This window comes from Neofelis nebulosa, chromosome 2 (genome assembly GCF_028018385.1).
Source record: "Neofelis nebulosa isolate mNeoNeb1 chromosome 2, mNeoNeb1.pri, whole genome shotgun sequence".
NCBI classification, from domain to species: domain Eukaryota; kingdom Metazoa; phylum Chordata; class Mammalia; order Carnivora; family Felidae; genus Neofelis; species Neofelis nebulosa.
In genome coordinates, this window is record NC_080783.1 from 13,644,736 (window position 1) to 13,662,221 (window position 17,486).

General features: G+C 39.3%; 1 protein-coding gene across 11 annotated transcripts in view; it reads left to right on the top strand.

The window, feature by feature from the left end:
- The window catches only part of DOCK10 (dedicator of cytokinesis 10), a 270,916-nt gene that overhangs the window by 127,191 nt on the left and 126,239 nt on the right, over window positions 1-17,486 (top strand). For all 11 annotated transcript variants that reach the window (XM_058703033.1, XM_058703042.1, XM_058703060.1 and 8 more), the window contains exon 3: window positions 1,119-1,208. In XM_058703033.1, the coding sequence (XP_058559016.1) occupies window positions 1,119-1,208 (90 nt within the window). The remainder of the gene's footprint in view (window positions 1-1,118; window positions 1,209-17,486) is intronic.

The following is a 17,486-nucleotide window of genomic DNA, read 5'->3' on the forward strand; positions in this document are numbered from 1 at the left end:
CTGGGACTAGAAGAACAGGTATGATGCTGCCCTTGGTGGTAGAGCTTGTCACAGAAGCTGTGCTCTCGGAGGACCCCATTCCCTGGACCCCTTTCCTACCCGTCTTCTCCAAAACTAAGGAGGGGTGTTGGGAATCTCATCTGTTTCATTAATGAGTCTAGGGAAAATGCCCTTCATCTAGAACAATTCAAAGGAACTTTAGGTTGTGCTTTAGAAACTCTGATGAATCATTTGTGGATTTGGGGATATACAAAAGGAAAGACCCCAGCTGTTTGGTGCCATGGATGTGAACAGACTGGTCACCCCAACGCTTCTGGAAAGCCACGGAGTGCAGACTAAAGAAAGCTGGTGGCTGGTGATGGAAAGTCACCGTTTTTAGGGTGTCTCATACTTCCCCCAGCTTGATGGAGCTGAAGACTATATGTCGTGTAAAGAGGAAACAATCTATGAAATCCTGTTTTGGACATCTTATTACTTTTTATGTCTGTTCGTTTACTGCAAAGTCGTTTGTTGAGCATTGAAGTTGAAAACATTTTGTTTATTTTAACAAAAATAAAGACACCAAGAACATGAGTCTTTTTCCTCAAGATCCAGGTTTACTGAACATCCTTTCTTTCTTCTCACCCCTAAAATGGTGGCTACACACATACACACACACACACACACACACACACACACACACACACACACTCAGAGCTTCTAAAAAGGGTTAAATTTACCTTGTGGAACCTCGAGAAACTATTTACAATAGGATTAAACTACTGATGCTTTTCTAAGGTTTCTCTTTCACTTCAACTGTGTCTCAGGATTCACAACAACAAAAGATACAATAGAAATAAGCTAGGCAAAATATACAGATACCCCAACTTTTGTTCCCTGCAGGGAAGTGAAAGAGCTTTACAGGATGAGCCTCTGTGATAAACCAGTACTTGTAAGGATGCTGGCAGAGGCAATCTCAGGGAGGTTTGGCTTCTGTCTCCTAGAGATGTAAATTTCTCTGTCTTCTTTTACTCTCCGATGCTAAGATCTAAAGCACTTTTCTATTGGGTTTTCGGTAGGGTGGTCTACTCAGTGCTTCCAGGTTGGAGAGCTTCATTTCTTTTCATTGTTCTCCCCAGACGGCCACCGTGTCTTGGGATATCCGCACACTGTACTCAACGGTACCCGAAGACGCAGAACACAAAGCAGAAAATTTGCTGGTGAAAGAGGTAAATGCAATGATTCCCATCCTTTACTTTATAAACTCTGTTTTCTCCTGGGGGGGGGGGGGCTCCACACAGCTCCCTTTTATTATTGTCTTCCTCTCCTTTTCAGTATAGAATTCCAGATGCGATGATGAGCTGTTCCTTTTCAGCCCTCATCACGTCTAGATTCTTTCCATTCTCCTGTTAATTATGTTTCATTGTGTGGTGACTCTTCAAGTTTGGGGCTTTTTTTTTCCTTTTGTTTTTACTTCCCTTAAAATCGTCACATTGAGAAATATTTGTGTGTTCTTAACAGAGGATAATTTTATTTTGCTTACCTAGACTGACTTGTGGGAAAGGCCACCGTATGTGAGAATTTTGGATAACAGACTTTCTATGTTAAGAGATACATTTTTTTTTCAAGTACTAACTATGGAAATAGTTAATGGTAAAACCCTGTGGCTATGATAAAAACCTTTTGGTAAAGCATTTGTTTGCATTCTGATGATATAAGAGAGGCCTACAACCTTGCTCCTTCTTCTGAGCAGACTAAAGGATGCTTTAGGGCAGCTACTTAAAAGATATTGGTTGAATGAATAAATGAAGCTAGTCCTTCCTTTACGGAAAATGCAATGAGAAAATTCAGCACAGGCCAAACAGAATCCTGAGAGAAAACGGTGTATCCCCAATTAGGATTTAGTTTAATAACAAAACCTTTTCTCAGCTCTCAAACATATGTGTACGAATATAAGCTAGCTTTATTAGCATACATATCAATCTGTATTAATCATGCACATTTTATGTTATACTATTCAGTCCAAATCCTTTGCCATAGATTTATTTACGAGTTTTTTTCCAATTCCATATTTATTTCTCAAAGTTTACATTAAATTACACTACCTTCTAAGGAGTTAAAAAAAAAAGGAAAAAGGGCAGGTTCAGATAACATCAGGATATCTGAGCATGCTATTTTCACATTGACTGATAAAAATAATATATGTGACATCAGTACCATAATATTTTTTTTACAGTCACCTTAGAGGAAGTCTTTTTTTTTTAAGTTTATTTATTTTTGACAGAGAGAGAGAGTGCAAGCATGAGCTAGGGAGGGGCAGAGAGAGAGGGAGACACAGAATCGGAAGCAGGGTCCAGGCTCTGAGCCGTCAGCACAGAGCCCCACGCGGGGCTCGAACCCACGAACCGTGAGATCATGACCTGGGCCAGAGTCGGACACTTAACCGACTGAGCCACCCAGGCACCCCCTTAGAGGAAGTCAATATCTGGTAGGACATCACAGTTTAAAAAAGGGTTGGCAAATCATTTTCTACACCAGAAAATCAGAATCACTGAGACAAGGTCTAGTAACATTCTTCAGTAAATATGTAAATGTGTGTTAACTTAGGTAGGATTTGAAACATTTATGATCCTGAATTCCTCACTAGGAATATTCAACCAATTCTTCTTGAATGTTCTTCCCTAAAATATTGCACTTTTGGGTAAAAATCTTCAGCTTGTTGTTAAATTTATTTCCAAGAACTTTATAGCTTTGTTGAAAATGTGAGAATTTGTTAAATCCAGTTCCTTTTTTTGCTTTACATTGCTGATATTAAAAAATAAAAATAAAAAAACTGTTGGGGCACCTGGGTGGCTCAGTCGGGTGAGCGTGGGACTTCGGCTCAGGTCACGATCTCACAGTTTGTGGGTTCGAGCCCCTCGTCAGGCTCTGTGCTGACCTCTTGCTCAGAGCCTGGAGCCTGCTTCAGATTCTGTGTCTCCTTCTCTCTCTGCCCCTCCCTCGCTCGCGCTTTGTCTCACTCTGTTTCTCAAAAATATATCAATGTAAAAAAATTTTTAAAAATAAAAAACTGTGGCTTTTGAATATATATGGCTACCTCACTAATCTTCCTTATCCTAATAGTTCTTTGTAATGTTAATTTTTGTTTTCATTCGTTTTTCCTTTATTTTTTTTTTTTGCACATAGAAACACACCATTTATCATTCTTATTTGATGTTTAAGTGTGTAGTCATATCATCTGCAAACAATTAAGATCGTCCTAGTTCCTAATAACCGTAGACGTTTTTTTTTTTAATTCTTGCCTCATTTTATTATCTGATATCCCTGAAACCAGGGATTGAATAATAATGCTCATGTTGGGCATCCTATCTTTTTTCTTTTTTTCTTTCTTTCTTTTTTTTTTTTTTTTTTGAGAGAGAGAGAGAGAGAGAGAGAGAGAGAGAGAGAGAGAATGCATTCGGTGCAGGTGTAGAGGAAGAGGGAGAAGGGGAGTCTTAAGCAGGCTCCGTGGTCAGCACAGAGCCCAAAGCAGGGCTCGATCTCACAACGGTGAGATCATGACTTGAACTGACATCAAGAGTCATAGACTTAACCTCTGAGCCCCCCAGAGGCCCCCATCCTGTCTTGCTTTTGGTTTTAGGGATAGGCCTTTAGTATCTCTGATGCTATCTTACCCCTTGAATTTAGCTCTGTGATCCGCAGGATGCATATTTGTATTTCTGGTGTAAACTTTCTTATTCAAATTGTATTATTACCTTAATACTGCATTCAAATTGCGAATATTTTATTTCATGTTTTTGCTTTTAGATTCATGAGTGAAATTATCTCTAGTTCTCTTCCCTCACTTTGGTATTAAAGAAAATGCTAGCTTAAAAACATTGTGACACTCTCCATCTTTTTCCATTTTATTCCATTCTGGAATAAAAAAATAAATCCGTGAAATGAAATAGGGTATCTAGAAATACATCCAAGTAAACACGGTTACATACCAACTGACAAATTATGGCACTTCAAATTCTCAAATATCTCTCAGGTTAGACAATTTCATGAATACCACTTGGTTATTCATTCTGGATGAGAATAAAGTTAGGACTCCAGCTCACATTAACATAAAAATTAACTCCAAGTGGATAAAAACTATTTAAATTTTAAAAACAAAAATATTAAAACTACAGGAAAACATTTTAAGTGGAAATTTAGGGGAAACAGATTTAAGCAAATAAAAAATTTTCATTTCTATATGATTAATGGTACCATAAATAAAGTCAAAAGAAAATATTTAATCAGAGCAATTATTTGCAACTCTTTATATCTTTTGTGACACATGCACACATTCCTAATTTTCAAACTCTTACAAATTAATACGAAGATAATAACACAAGAAAATACAAGCAAAAGACAGGAGCACACAGTTCAAAGAGAGGGGCACAAAAAGTTGCCAGCTTCACTTACAGTCATGAAAATGTAAATTAAAACAAATATGATGTATGATACTTGAATGAAGAGAAATTTTAAGATGAGTAATACTTAGTGACAGTGGGAATATGGGAAATAAACATTATCATACAGTGTTTATAATACTCACATATCTGTAACCTTTGAGATGTAATTCTGTAATTCTTTTTTGTAAAGTTTATTTATTTATTTTGGGAGAGAGAAAGAGCATGAATGAGGGAGGGGCAGAGAGACAGGAGAGAGAGAGAATCTCAAATAAGTTCGTCACTGCCAGCACAGAGCCCCACGTGGGGCTCAAACTCACAAACCATGAGATCATGACCTGGGCCGTAACCAAGAGTCAAGTAAGCTTACTGACTGAGCCACCCAGGCCCCCAGCTGTAATTCTAATGTACCTTTTAAGTAGTGCATATACATATGTAACATGTGTGTTATTAAAAAAAACACTAGAGCATAAAAGTATAATTACAGGGTTAAGTATTGTTGCACTGACCAAATTGTAATATCAGTTGGTAAGAGTGGGGTTGAATAAATTTTGGCACATCTGTATTTTAAAATAATATGTAACCAATAAAAATCAGATGTATTTATTTTATTTTTAATTTTTTTTAATGTTTTATTTTTGAGAGAAAGAGAGAGCTAGTGAGGGAGGGGCAGAGAGAGAGAGGAAGTCACAGACTCTGAAGCAGCCTCCAGGATCTGAGCTGTCAGCACAGAGCCTGTCACGGGGCTCGAACCCACGGACCGTGAGATCATGACCTGAGCTGAAGTCGGATGCTTAACCGACTGAGTCACCCAGGTTCTCCCAAGCTAATACATTTATATGTACGTAATTTGGGGGCACCTGGGTGGTCCAGTCGGTTAAGCATCCGACTTCAGCTCAGGTTTGATCTCGTGGTTCATTAGTTCGAGCCCTGCCTCAGGCTCTGTGCTGACAGCTCGGAGCCTGGAGCCTGCTTTGGATTCTGTGTCTGCCTCTCTCTCTGGCCCTCCCCCACTCTCTCTCTCTCTCTCTCTCTCTCTCTCAAAAACAAATAAACAATAAATAAATAAATAAATAAATAAATGTATTAGCTTGGATGCCCATGATATGTTGTTAAGAGAAAAAAGTAAGTTGCAGAATATATACTATGATATCTTGAAGGTATAAAACCTGTAAGTGTATACATAAATATGGCTTATTTATATAAGCCTTAAAAAAGTATGAAAAATGTAGAATAAACTCATAACATTGGTTATGTCACAAGTTTGGGATTGTAAGGGGAAGAGAGGAAATTGGATCTCAGTTTATATGTCCTATATTGTGTTACAAGGGTATTTTTGTGGTGAAAAAATGTTTTGTGGAAAAATTGGTGGAAATACAACTTAAAATGCTGCCAGAATTGGAAGCCACCCAAGTGTCTCTTGTAAAATTGTCTCCAAACGTTAAAATCCAACCTTATTCTGAGAGTTGCAAGTTGCCTTAAAGACCATATCAGATTCTTTTTTTATTATTATAATTTAACTTTGATAATGAAAATGTCATATGGAATGATCAAAATCCCTTATGCATTTCACGTTATGAGTCCAACCACTGGGCTTGTCTGCCTGTCATAGAAGCCAGTTAAGTTCATCTGATACAGTCCATTCATAATCACTTGTAATAAAACTACTGTGGATTTATAAACATCTCCTCGATTTTAGGGACTATTCATGTCATGATCTTTTTACCTCTTTCTGGGTGCATTGGGGATTTGTCTATTTCCAGGTTTCCAGCAGTCTGTTTTAGGCTGTGAAAAACTTGCTCTCACATGAATCAGGGATTCTTAGTCCTCTGCTCTGGGTTGTCTGCTCCCCGAGGCTTTGAGACCTTGGATTTGGTGGCCAGCCTGCTAATGCCTTTGCCTCTTCCCACCTGCTTGTTTTATTATCTGGTATGCCTTCGTGGTGGGCCCCATGAGCTTAAGTCCTAAATCTCAGGATGATTCAGAAGCGCCACCCCCAATCTCTGGATCCAGCCAAGGTGTCAGGTTTAGCCACTTTCCAAGGAAAAGGCAGCCTAAAAAGAAGATGAGTACAACACTGGAGACTTCTAAGGCTATTCTGGGGGTTTTAGATGTCTTTAGTTTTGTCATTGCTCTCCTGAACTTCTGTACCACGACTTCAAATGGCCAGGTTGACCCCCTTTACTTCTGTAGTTCTCTGAGAATGTCAACTTCGGTGGAGAACAGGTTGGCCACAAAATCTGACTGTGTCTTGTTATTTCCCCTGGGGTGAAATTTCTTCCCGTGAACTTTGTGCCTACCTTTCAACTACTTGCAGCCTGGGGTTATTCCTCCATTTCTAACTTCCACCCGCAGCTTCTCCTTTCTCCTAAGAACTGCTCCAAAGAGAAGTCAAGTACAGTGTCTTTTACCGTAGATCCCAGGTATCTGTCGTACTTTTTGTGTTGCACGTCTCAGGACAGAGCATTTATCTGGGTAACGTAAATGACTCGTTATGTTGTTCTCAACTGCATGGATCTAAAGTAGAGAAAAGAAAAGAAAAGAAAAGAAAAGAAAAGAAAAGAAAAGAAAAGAAAAGAAAAGAAAAGAAAAGAAAAGAAAAGAAAAGAAAAGAAAAGAAAAGAAAAGAAAAGAAAAGAAAAGAAGAGAAGAGAAAGAAGAGAAGAGAAAAGAAAAAAGAGAAGAGAAGAGAAGAGAAAAGAAAAGAAAAGAAAAGAAAAGAAAAGAAAAGAAAAGAAAAGAAAAGAGAAGAAAAGAAAAGAAAAGAAAGAAGAGGAAGCCTGGGAAGAAACTTTTTCTTTTTTTTAACCTGAGAATTTTTTCTGCATCACTAGCTGTGAAAACTGCCATAGCTTGCTTGTTTTAAGGATATAAATAAAGGGAAGCCTGTACTTATAGGGTAGGAAGAAGAGAAATCCCCGTTACAAATACCACGTGATGGTAGAACATGAATACCCAAGCCTGGAGACAGCAAATAAAAAGAAAGGGTCACCAGAAAGCTGGGTTAAGACTGAGAAATGACCTCAGAGAATTCTGCTGGCTAAAAGTCTTGACCACGGTAGGGAATAGCAGCTAACGTTTATTGACTACTTTCTTCGTGCCAGATACACTTCTAAGACCTTTCTTTACTTGCAGTAATTATAAGCAGATGCTACCTACAGCAGCAGCAACCTTGTAACGATGAGGCGACTTTTAGGGAGAGATTAAGCAGGTGTTCGGCGTCATACAGGTGGGAAGAGACAGAGCCAGCATATCCCCACCCTTGCGGTCTCCCTGCAATGGCTTCTGGCCTCTTAAACTTGACAGTAAGTGCCCAGAGGATGCTTTACTAAGGCTGCCCTCTGGAAGGAACACGTCCCTCAGTCTTCTCCCTGACAATCCCGCCCCAGTTTTGTCCGGGGTGGCTCTGATGCATACAGTTATTGGCCCGCACTTTGAGAAATATCGGCTGTATTTTCGAAACCTGATTAAGCCAGCACTGAAAGGGATTCCTTGACGTTTTGGAGAAACACGTGTTTCCCTTACCACCGCTGCTGCATCGGGCGAAGCAGCCTTTGTGGTCCTCCCTTGCACTAGATGCCCTGTGGCTCCCCACGGGGTGGCAAGGACAAATACTGTGGTTGCTAGGCAGCAGGCTGGCACGAATCTAATTTAAACACATCCAGTTCAATACTAATTTGGAATGATCTCGCACTTCGCTCTGTTTTGACAATTCTCGGCTCCTTTTGAAAGGCAGCGAGCCTTCTTTTCTTTTTTTAATCTTGAATGACTTCATCTGTTTTCATAGGAGTTTCAATAAAATGAACAGTCTGTCCCTCTTCTGGTTTATCGGCTGTTAATCCTCTCCCCTATCTCGTCAATGTAAGGCTAACTGTTCCCCACGCAAGAGTGCAGGCTTATTTCCCCATGCAGCAGAGAACTTCACAAAGTTATGAGAAATTAAACATCAAGCCACAGTTGAGCAAAATGCACATCTATGTATATTTTTGAGCCCTACCTCGCTTTACAGCCTAGAAAACAGGTTCCGAATGATTAACTAAGCTGCTCCACTTCACATAGAGCCATAATTAAGCCTCTGGTCTCTCTGACCCTCAGGCTCCTTGCCCTGACCCACTTGGCTCCCTCTGACTGTTTGAGAAATTCCTTTAAACCATGAAATTAATAGCCTGACCTGATGTGGACATTTCCACTGTTCACAAGGGAACATGCCCTTCATTTTGATAAACATTTAACTTTTCTACCTCAGTTTCTTTATCTCTAAACCAGCATATTCATTACTCCAATGCTGTGTTTCTAAAAATAAATACAGCAATGATATGAAAACACTTGGAAAATAACAACTGGGGAGCACTGCCTTTATCTGATTCTCATAAGTGGCTTAAAATCAACATGTATAACTATTTAAAAAATCAAACACTTCCGTGATAGAAAAAAAAAGCACCCCCCCCCTCCTTCCTCCCACTGGGGGTTAGGGGAACCAGTAAAGGGATCTATAAACAGGATGCAGACTTCTTAAGCAAAACTTCCATAGCAAAGTCTTTATTTCGATATACACAAAAGAATAATTTAAAGCCAGATGCTTAGAACACTAATTAAAGCTAAGCTCTCGGTTTGGTCTCTCAACAAAAAGATGAAAACAAAGAATCGAGAATGGTACAGTGGCCCAACAGAGGGTAAGGGTCTAGGGACCACTTGAGTTGAATCGCCAAGAGAGATACTGACAAAGTACTGAGGTATAGCAAGTTACTCTGCCAACAAAGCCCTCTGCAATTTCTGGAAACCAATCTGCTGCAGGAGTAGAATAATGATGAAATAAGAAGGCATGAATTGGAGAATCCAAGCATCGCTTTGGTCAAGACATAAAACACTCAGGGATTTGAGAGTTATGCAAACATTAAAAGAATAGAAGCAAATATCTACATCTACATCTACTGTTATATATGAATACACACACACATACACACACGCTGATTGTGTACTGTTCTCATCCAGACAATATTAGGTTATTAGGGCAAGGAAAAGTTTAGATCTTAAGCAGGGGTTCTAGACTAGAAATTGTGGAGTTCTCTAGGTAAAAAAAAAAAAAAAAAAAAAAAAACAATGAAATAGGACCCAGGACTGAATAGGAAATACAAATCAGACTTAACACAGACAATAAATGTTGTAGAAATCTCTAGGCTTTCATACGAAATCTACCCTAAAAATCAGCAGAACAAATGGTTGAGATCAGAGCAGACGCCAGTTTCACATGGGCAGAGAATGTTCTGCAGACAGCCAGGTCTACAGGATGTCCACGGGACACAAACACACACACATACACACACCCTCAGTCGTTAACTTGCTAATACCCACGGAGACTGTCTCAGAAGGGAATAGGGCATATAATATTTCCCATATTTATTTGACCATGGAGAAATTCTGTCCATTTTCCCCCATGTATCTGGAAACATATCTTTGAGAAATGCTGATATAAATCTGATAGAAGGAGATCATCAGAAACTAGGGGCACAATACAGCTCAAGTAAAACAGAATCTATTAGGTGAACCTTGACATGCATTTCATTAAAGCAGACAGTGATGAAGAGAAAGAATATTAAAGCTCCCAAAGTATCAAATAAATTGTGTCTTTCTTTTCATGGATAAAGCTTTTACCATTAGAATCCAAAATGTCTACCTCTGTTCTGAGTGTAAACCTCTTGCAATGCTGGGCCACAACCCCAAATGTGGTTTCCATGTAGCAAATTACAAGTATACACAAGGTTAATTCCAAAGTTTGTTGTAAATAATACTGCTCATAAAGTTCAGAGAAACACCATTTTCCAGCCCTTAAATTTCTTGTCTCAACCCCTTACCTAATTACTGGATTATTTTTCTCTCTGGTCCAAAAAGTAAATGTAAACTGGCTTAAAGCTACTGCTTTAGATGTCCGTGGAAACTGCTTCTCACTTCATTTGGGTGGAGCTAATTACCCTCTGTTTACAAAGGGCTAAATTCTTCACATAGAAAATTCTTCTCCCACTGATTTATGCTGTTACTCTGGATCACATACAAAATGTATTCAGAGAAGGGTCTTGTCCCGCTGCCTGAAAGATTGGACTGGATTTATTATTCAACAACATTTATCACTTACTAAGTTGTGATACCAAATGGATGTAACACAGTCCTTGCCTTCAAGGAACACCAGGGGCACCCGGGTGGCTCACTCCGTTAGCGTTAAGTGTCTGATTCTTGATTTCAGCTCCGGTCATAATCTCACCATTCGTGGGATCGAGCCCTGCATCAGGCTGTGCGCTGACACTGTGCAGCCTGCTCGAGGTTCTCTTTCTTCCTCTCTGCCCCTCACCAGCTCACACACACGCACACACACACACTTTCTCTCTCTCTTTCTCAAAATAAACAAATGAAAAGAAAAAAAAAATTAAAAAAAAAAAAGAGCTCACCAGGCCAAAATTTAAGAGACCACTGATCAGAATTTTGCAACACAATCTAATAAGTAACTCAGGAGTACTACTGTAAAATAGAAAAACAAAGTCAGGTTCACCTGTTAGGAAAAAAAAAAAAATAGCTAAAGGCAGACAAGAGACTGGATTGATTTGCTTGAGGGGGATGAATAAGACTGAAGGGAAGTTGGACACATAGAAGACTATTTTAATAGGCCAGCTGGGTTAAAGACCTACACGAACATACGGCAGCATGATTATGGTGACAGTAAAGGGCTATGAAAGATGTGACATTGGCGGAAGTTGGTGACTGAGAAGAGAGCAAGGGAGAGGAATATGTTGGGGACTACTCCCACATATCTGGCTTGGGCTCATAGCTAGATAGTTTTGCCCGTAATTTAAATAAGACGGCCAGAAGCAAGTAAAGATTGCTCAAGCAGGGATGGATGAAACAAGGAAGAGAATGCCGCTGACCAACGTGTATATTGAGACGAGAGATGCCCAAGAAGGAGTGAGGTAGGTAGGTGTCCACACAGGAGGAAGGGATGGGCAGCTGCTCTGCATTTGAAAGGTGAGGCTTTAAGCCTGGAAGAGGTTACCCAGAAATGCCACAGGGACCTGGCTGGAGCTGGGACGTGAGTCCTTGGGCTACATTCCTGCTTAAGGGGCTGGTAAAGCGGGTCCTGCTTCGGCAGTGGAAATGGAGTGGAAAGAGAGATGCAGAAAACAAGAAGAAACTGATTTCTCAGAATTAAAGAAGAGTCCTTAGCAAGTACTAATCCATGGCATGAAATGCCAAAACGGTATCACTTAAGGAAGAGTCTGCTGGATTTGGGTATTCAGACTCATTGGTAGTTCGTTAACAGGATAGTTTCAGAGACTGAGGACAACCTGATTACAGCAGGTTAAACCCTGAAAAGGTGTGTTATCTTATCAGACAAGGTGTTAGTACATTGTTGTCTCTTTATCTACAAGGCATTTTGAGAGTAAACCCAATTAAAGGATGGCAACCCTTCAAAGTACTCCATGCTGCTGAAGTGAAAAATAGTTCAGCGGGCTGTTACATTGTATACTAAAATATTGCTGAATTTGTTAAGGACACTTTTGTAAACATAAGAAACAATATCATCAAATGAGCATAATATTGAAAGAGAAGTTTCTTCCTCTTCCTCTTCTTCTCCACCATTTGGGTCCAGAAAGATAGCATTCAGCTAATTCAAGAGAAAATTATAAATCTTCAAGGTAAAAGCCGCATCATGTTGCGAAGTAAAGAACATGTTAGACAATTTGGATCCCGGACATAGCAAAGAAAACTATGGGGAGAGGAGGCTTGGCTATGACTTAAAATGTATTTCATGCTGCCCATTTTTATTAACTAAAAGAAACATATCTAACTAGAATGAAATGTATCCTGTCTCCCGAAAATGGGGAATTCTACTTCTCTTTTATGGTTAAAATAATTTCACGTGCTTCGTGTTTAATTTTGAACTACATATTATGTGCACGGATAAAGAAACCATTCTTTTAGTCAAAACGCCTTTGTACTTTGCACAAATTGTGTGACTCTCATATGTGGAATAATGTGCCCTCAAACTTACCCAGAAGTAAGAATAAGTGTTTTTAATAAATGATTTGGGGCTTTGGTGTTTTTTTTTTTTGCATGTATAAATTAAGTAAAAATGAATGCTATTTTCTGATTCTGAATCGTTGGGCAGCAGATGAATGATTCTCATGCATGCATTAACTTTATACCAGAGCACAACAGTAAGCAAGATTTCCCTCACGTCAGAACCAACTCCTATGATATAACATCAGAGCCACATGCACAATTTAAATTACTGAAAGCTATTGGGGAAAAAAACTAAAAAAAAATCTCTCCAGGGTGCCTGGCTGGTTCAGTCGAAAGAGCATGTGATTTGACCTCGGGATCATGAGTTTGAGCCCCACATTGAGTGTAGAGAGTACTTAAATAAGTAAAACCTAGAAAAAAAATTTTAAATAAAAATAAATAAATGAATCTCTCTAGATTAGAAAAAAGCCATTATCCTTTCTGAATAAAAGAAGTGTGATTAGAAAAAAATTTGTTTCCGTTTTGAAGACTAAGGCTCTTAATTCACTAATAAGGCTTTGTTGGAGGCTAAGGGACTCCAATGTTGTGTGTACTTTTCAAAAGTAAGCTTGTAAGTTAAGCTATATTTATTTTGCGACTTCAACTAATGGAAAAATCACATCAAAATCTGTTATTGTCCTCTATTGTAACTAATCTTACTTATGTGTGGTAATTTTGTTTCTATCATGGCCAGAACAAAAATGGATCACCCATTTTATTTTTACACTAAATGTATAACACTAAAGATAATAAACATACAAAAACCAATGGGGGAAGGGAGGGTGGTGTCTGGATGGCTCAGTCGGTTAAGCATCCATTTCTTGGTTTCGGTTCAGGTCATGATCTCACGCTTCCTAGGTTGGAGCCCTGCCTTAGGCTCTGCACTGGCAGGGCAGAGCCTGCTTGGGATTCTCTGTCTCCTAGCTCTCTGCCCTCCCTCACTCACATTGTCTGTCTCTCTCAAAATAAGTAAATAAACATAAGAAAAAAAAAAAAGGTAATGGGGCGCCTGGGTGGCTCAGTCGGTTGAGCGTCGGACTTCAGCTCAGGTCATGATCTCACACTCGGTGAGTTCGAGCCCCACATCAGGCTCTGTGCTGACAGCTCAGAGCCTGGAGCCTCCTTCGGATTCTGTGTCTCCCCCTCTTGCCCCTGCTCATGCTCTGTCTCTCTCTGTCTCAAATATAAACAAAAACATTAAAAAAAATTTTTTAAATAAAAAAAAACAAGGCAAATTCAAATGCATTTAGTTTTTAGTGCCATTAGGATAAAATCTAATAGAAAACACCGAAGAAAACAAAATCGTTTTGAGTTTCACATTAACGACCTTGAAGAAATTTATTGTCTAGCCACCAAAATCCCTAGAATAATAGTCTTGCTTCCAAATATGCAAAACTGTTCCCATTCTAAATTGGCTTCCTCTTCTGCATAATAAAAATCATCCTATAATGTCTGGTGGTAAGTGGATGAAAACACAAAAGGACGAGCCCAAAACCCTGGCATATAAAAAACGTTTAGAAAGAGCCCATTTGAAGTTTGAACCTAAAAATTTCAATGGCATTGAATTACAACCCAGATTTTATGCCTTACATGGAAAGAATGATTCAATCATAATATAACCAAGGTTTTCAGTACCATCCATTTTTCATGTCTTGACAAATTATTTCTGAGATCCAGCTGGGAAATTCGAATGTATGGTCCTGGGTCAGGCACAGGTGTGATTTACGAAAGTATAATTTTACAGTTTGCTCAACTACCTTAATACAGCACAGCTTAAAAAAAAAAAATAATAAGCCAAATATTTTGATTCACTTTCAGTTTGGATTACTTGAGGCTGCTCTATCATTCAACGTAATAAAATAGTTGAAAAATGATTCTCATTTATGGTTGGCATTTCATAGGGCATTCTGTTTTACATGGTACATGCACATTTATAGACATGGTGACACTGTCTCATATGAAGCAATAGTTTAAAAGCTCAGACCCAAACTCCATTAAATTAGATGGTACCGTGGTTTCTGAAACTGAGTAATATCTGTATTTACGTCGCTTATTTCGTCCAAACATTTGTATCCTTTAGCAAGAGTATAGTACACGTTGTAAAAACTCACTGTGTTCACCTTATTTTGATACTACAAAAAATAATTATTTCATTTGAAAGGAAGACATAAATGTAATCCAGTTAAACAAAAAAACATTTTCAGTGGCTTTTCCCTTTTTTCTCTAAAATGTCAACACGGTGAGTGAACCTGTGTCCTGCAGGGATCGCCTCATGTTCTACCTGCCGGCCTGGCTACTAACATCTTCTTTCACATTGTAGTGTCTCGGTGTGGATGATAAGTTATCCAGCCATCTTTTCAATACATACTTTGCCTAAATTCACTTAATTTCATGATGCTGCATTTTCAACATTCGTCCGATAGGCATAATTACTTCTAAACTTAATAAAGTCTGGCATGAATGTGAAATGACCACCATCGTGTTACAAACACAGAATTCACCCCAGTGGTGACTAAGGACCACAATGAACACCTTTTGTGGTTGCATACGTCTTTTTGGCAAGAAACTAGTCCTGGAATTAAATAAACCTCTATGCCCACAAAAAAAAAAAAAAAAGAATTTTCATCTGAAAAGCCATTTATTACCTGCTTATTACTCTGTAGCCAGAATCTAATAATCAGCCCTTTTAAGAGAAGGACAGATTACATTGCCAAACCCAAATTGCTCTTTGAGGTAAGTAACATAATTTGAATTGATTCTGATGATTCTCTAAAGAGAAAGGGGGAAAGGAAAAAGATGAAATATTTTCTTTATATTATTTTAGGGTGCCTTGTACAGTTGCTTAACCTTTTCTAAAGTATTTAGATTCCTAGAACTTTCATAGGGTCATGTTTAGTTATTTCCAAAAGAAAAAGGATATAGGAAATACATTCATTCACATAAATATTGAATGCCCACTGTAAATGGGGTTTACATGCTGCAGTTGATATATGCCCTTTCAGCTAGAGAGTAATGCCGATTTTCAGAGCCCACTGTGTGAAGTCAGGACCCACCCAATGCCTCCAGTCCATAGGCAGACAGTACAAGGACCACGTTGTCACTCCAGTAGAATGGTGGATTTGAGGGCCCCGACAGAGCTTCTGAGTTGGCGGATCTCATGTGGGACCCAGGAATCTGCATTTTAATTAACAATCCCTAGTAACTAACGGACACGATGCCGTTTAGGAAGCACTGTCCTAATGGTCTAAGAGCCTTGGAGCGTGTTGACCTTGCTCAGCTTTTTTTGTGTCTGAACAACAGCAGAGATAGCAAACATAAAAGCTGAACTAGCAGAGATAGTAAATTAATAAAATGTGAATTGGGGCATTGCTGTTTGGAAACATTAGCCAACTCGGCAGATTTTTGCTGGATTTCACGGTCTTCACCTTTGAAGTAGCTGGTGGCAGCTTCCCCTGTAAAGAGGATAGGAGTCAGTATTTTGAAAGCAGTGTTGTGGGCTAGGTAGTTAGTAAGGAGAAAACGGAACCAGTGCCTCACTGTGACAAGCACGGATGGGACCTGTGACTTTGAGTTTGCAACAGGTCATTTCAGCTTGGTGTTCAGACAAAGAGGAGTTGTAGTCATAATTAAAATAGTTCTTTTTTTTTTTTTTAATTTTTTTTCAACGTTTTTTATTTTATTTTTGGGACAGAGAGAGACAGAGCATGAACGGGGGAGGGGCAGAGAGAGAGAGGGAGACACAGAATCGGAAACAGGCTCCAGGCTCCGAGCCATCAGCCCAGAGCCCGACGCGGGGCTCGAACTCACGGACCGCGAGATCGTGACCCGGCTGAAGTCGGACGCTTCACCGACTGCGCCACCCAGGCGCCCCTAAAATAGTTCTTAATGAGAGGGACTCCGTGGGCTGGACCAAAGAACAGAGAATAATTTTCTATGCGTAACATTTCCCAAATGCCATTACTCTGTAGGAGAAACATTTATGTGTTTGTAAAATGCACTAGCTTTCTTAGAGCCCAAGAAATCACAGATCTAGCTGGATTTTTAAGGGTCAGCTACTCCACCCCAATCCTCAGCTACCCACCTCCACCAGATATGTGAAACATAGTAAATAAATTCAGAAGGAATTGGATTGGAGCAAACCTCTCTGATAGAGCTAAAAATCTCTCCAAAACACCGTGCTTTCATAAATCAAGAAAAACTAGTTGTTGTTATCAACTATTGTGAATGTAAATTATACATTGAATCAAACATGTTGGGAAAACTTACTTTTTTAATGTTTATTAATTGTTGAGAGAGAGAGAGAGAGAGAGGGAGAGAGAGTGTTTGTGTGTATTCCTCCCGTCCCCTCCCCCCCACCGCCCCTGAGCAGGAAAGGGACAGAGTCAAAGGGGACAGAAGATCCGGAGGGGCTCGGTGCTGACAGCAACGAGCCTAATGCGGGCTCATGACCTGATCCGAAGTTGGATGCTCAACCAGTTGAGCCACCCAGGTGCCCCCAAAACCGATTCTTTTTAAAGCAAGTGTTTATTAAGTACTCACCCTTTGTTAGGTGTTTTATAGGAAGTACCTTATTAGATCCTGTTGAAGTTAGTAGTATTTAGACAGATAGAGGCATTTAGAGTTAATTAAGTTACTTCATTGAAATCCCACAGCTAACACCAAAATTCAAAACCAGGTCTGTCTGCCTCCCAGACACCATACAGACATTTGGAATGATGGTCCAGATGCGCTTAAAAGAAAAAAAAAAAAAAAAAAAAAGTCTACAATCATCAAACAACTCATAAATTAGCTGAAGGGACTTTTAGAGTTAGACAAATCCAGTTTGAAGTCGTACTTCTATCATGGCAAAGACCTGAGCCTCTCCTTGCCATTGTGATTTATAAAAACGGAACAATAAAATCTCATCGAGTGCTTGTTAAAATCATATGTAAAGCATCTTGCAGTGCGGTATCTGACAGGCACTTGCCACTCCAAAGCAAAAAAGAGGTAGTTCTTTGCTAGACTATACTAATATGAGAA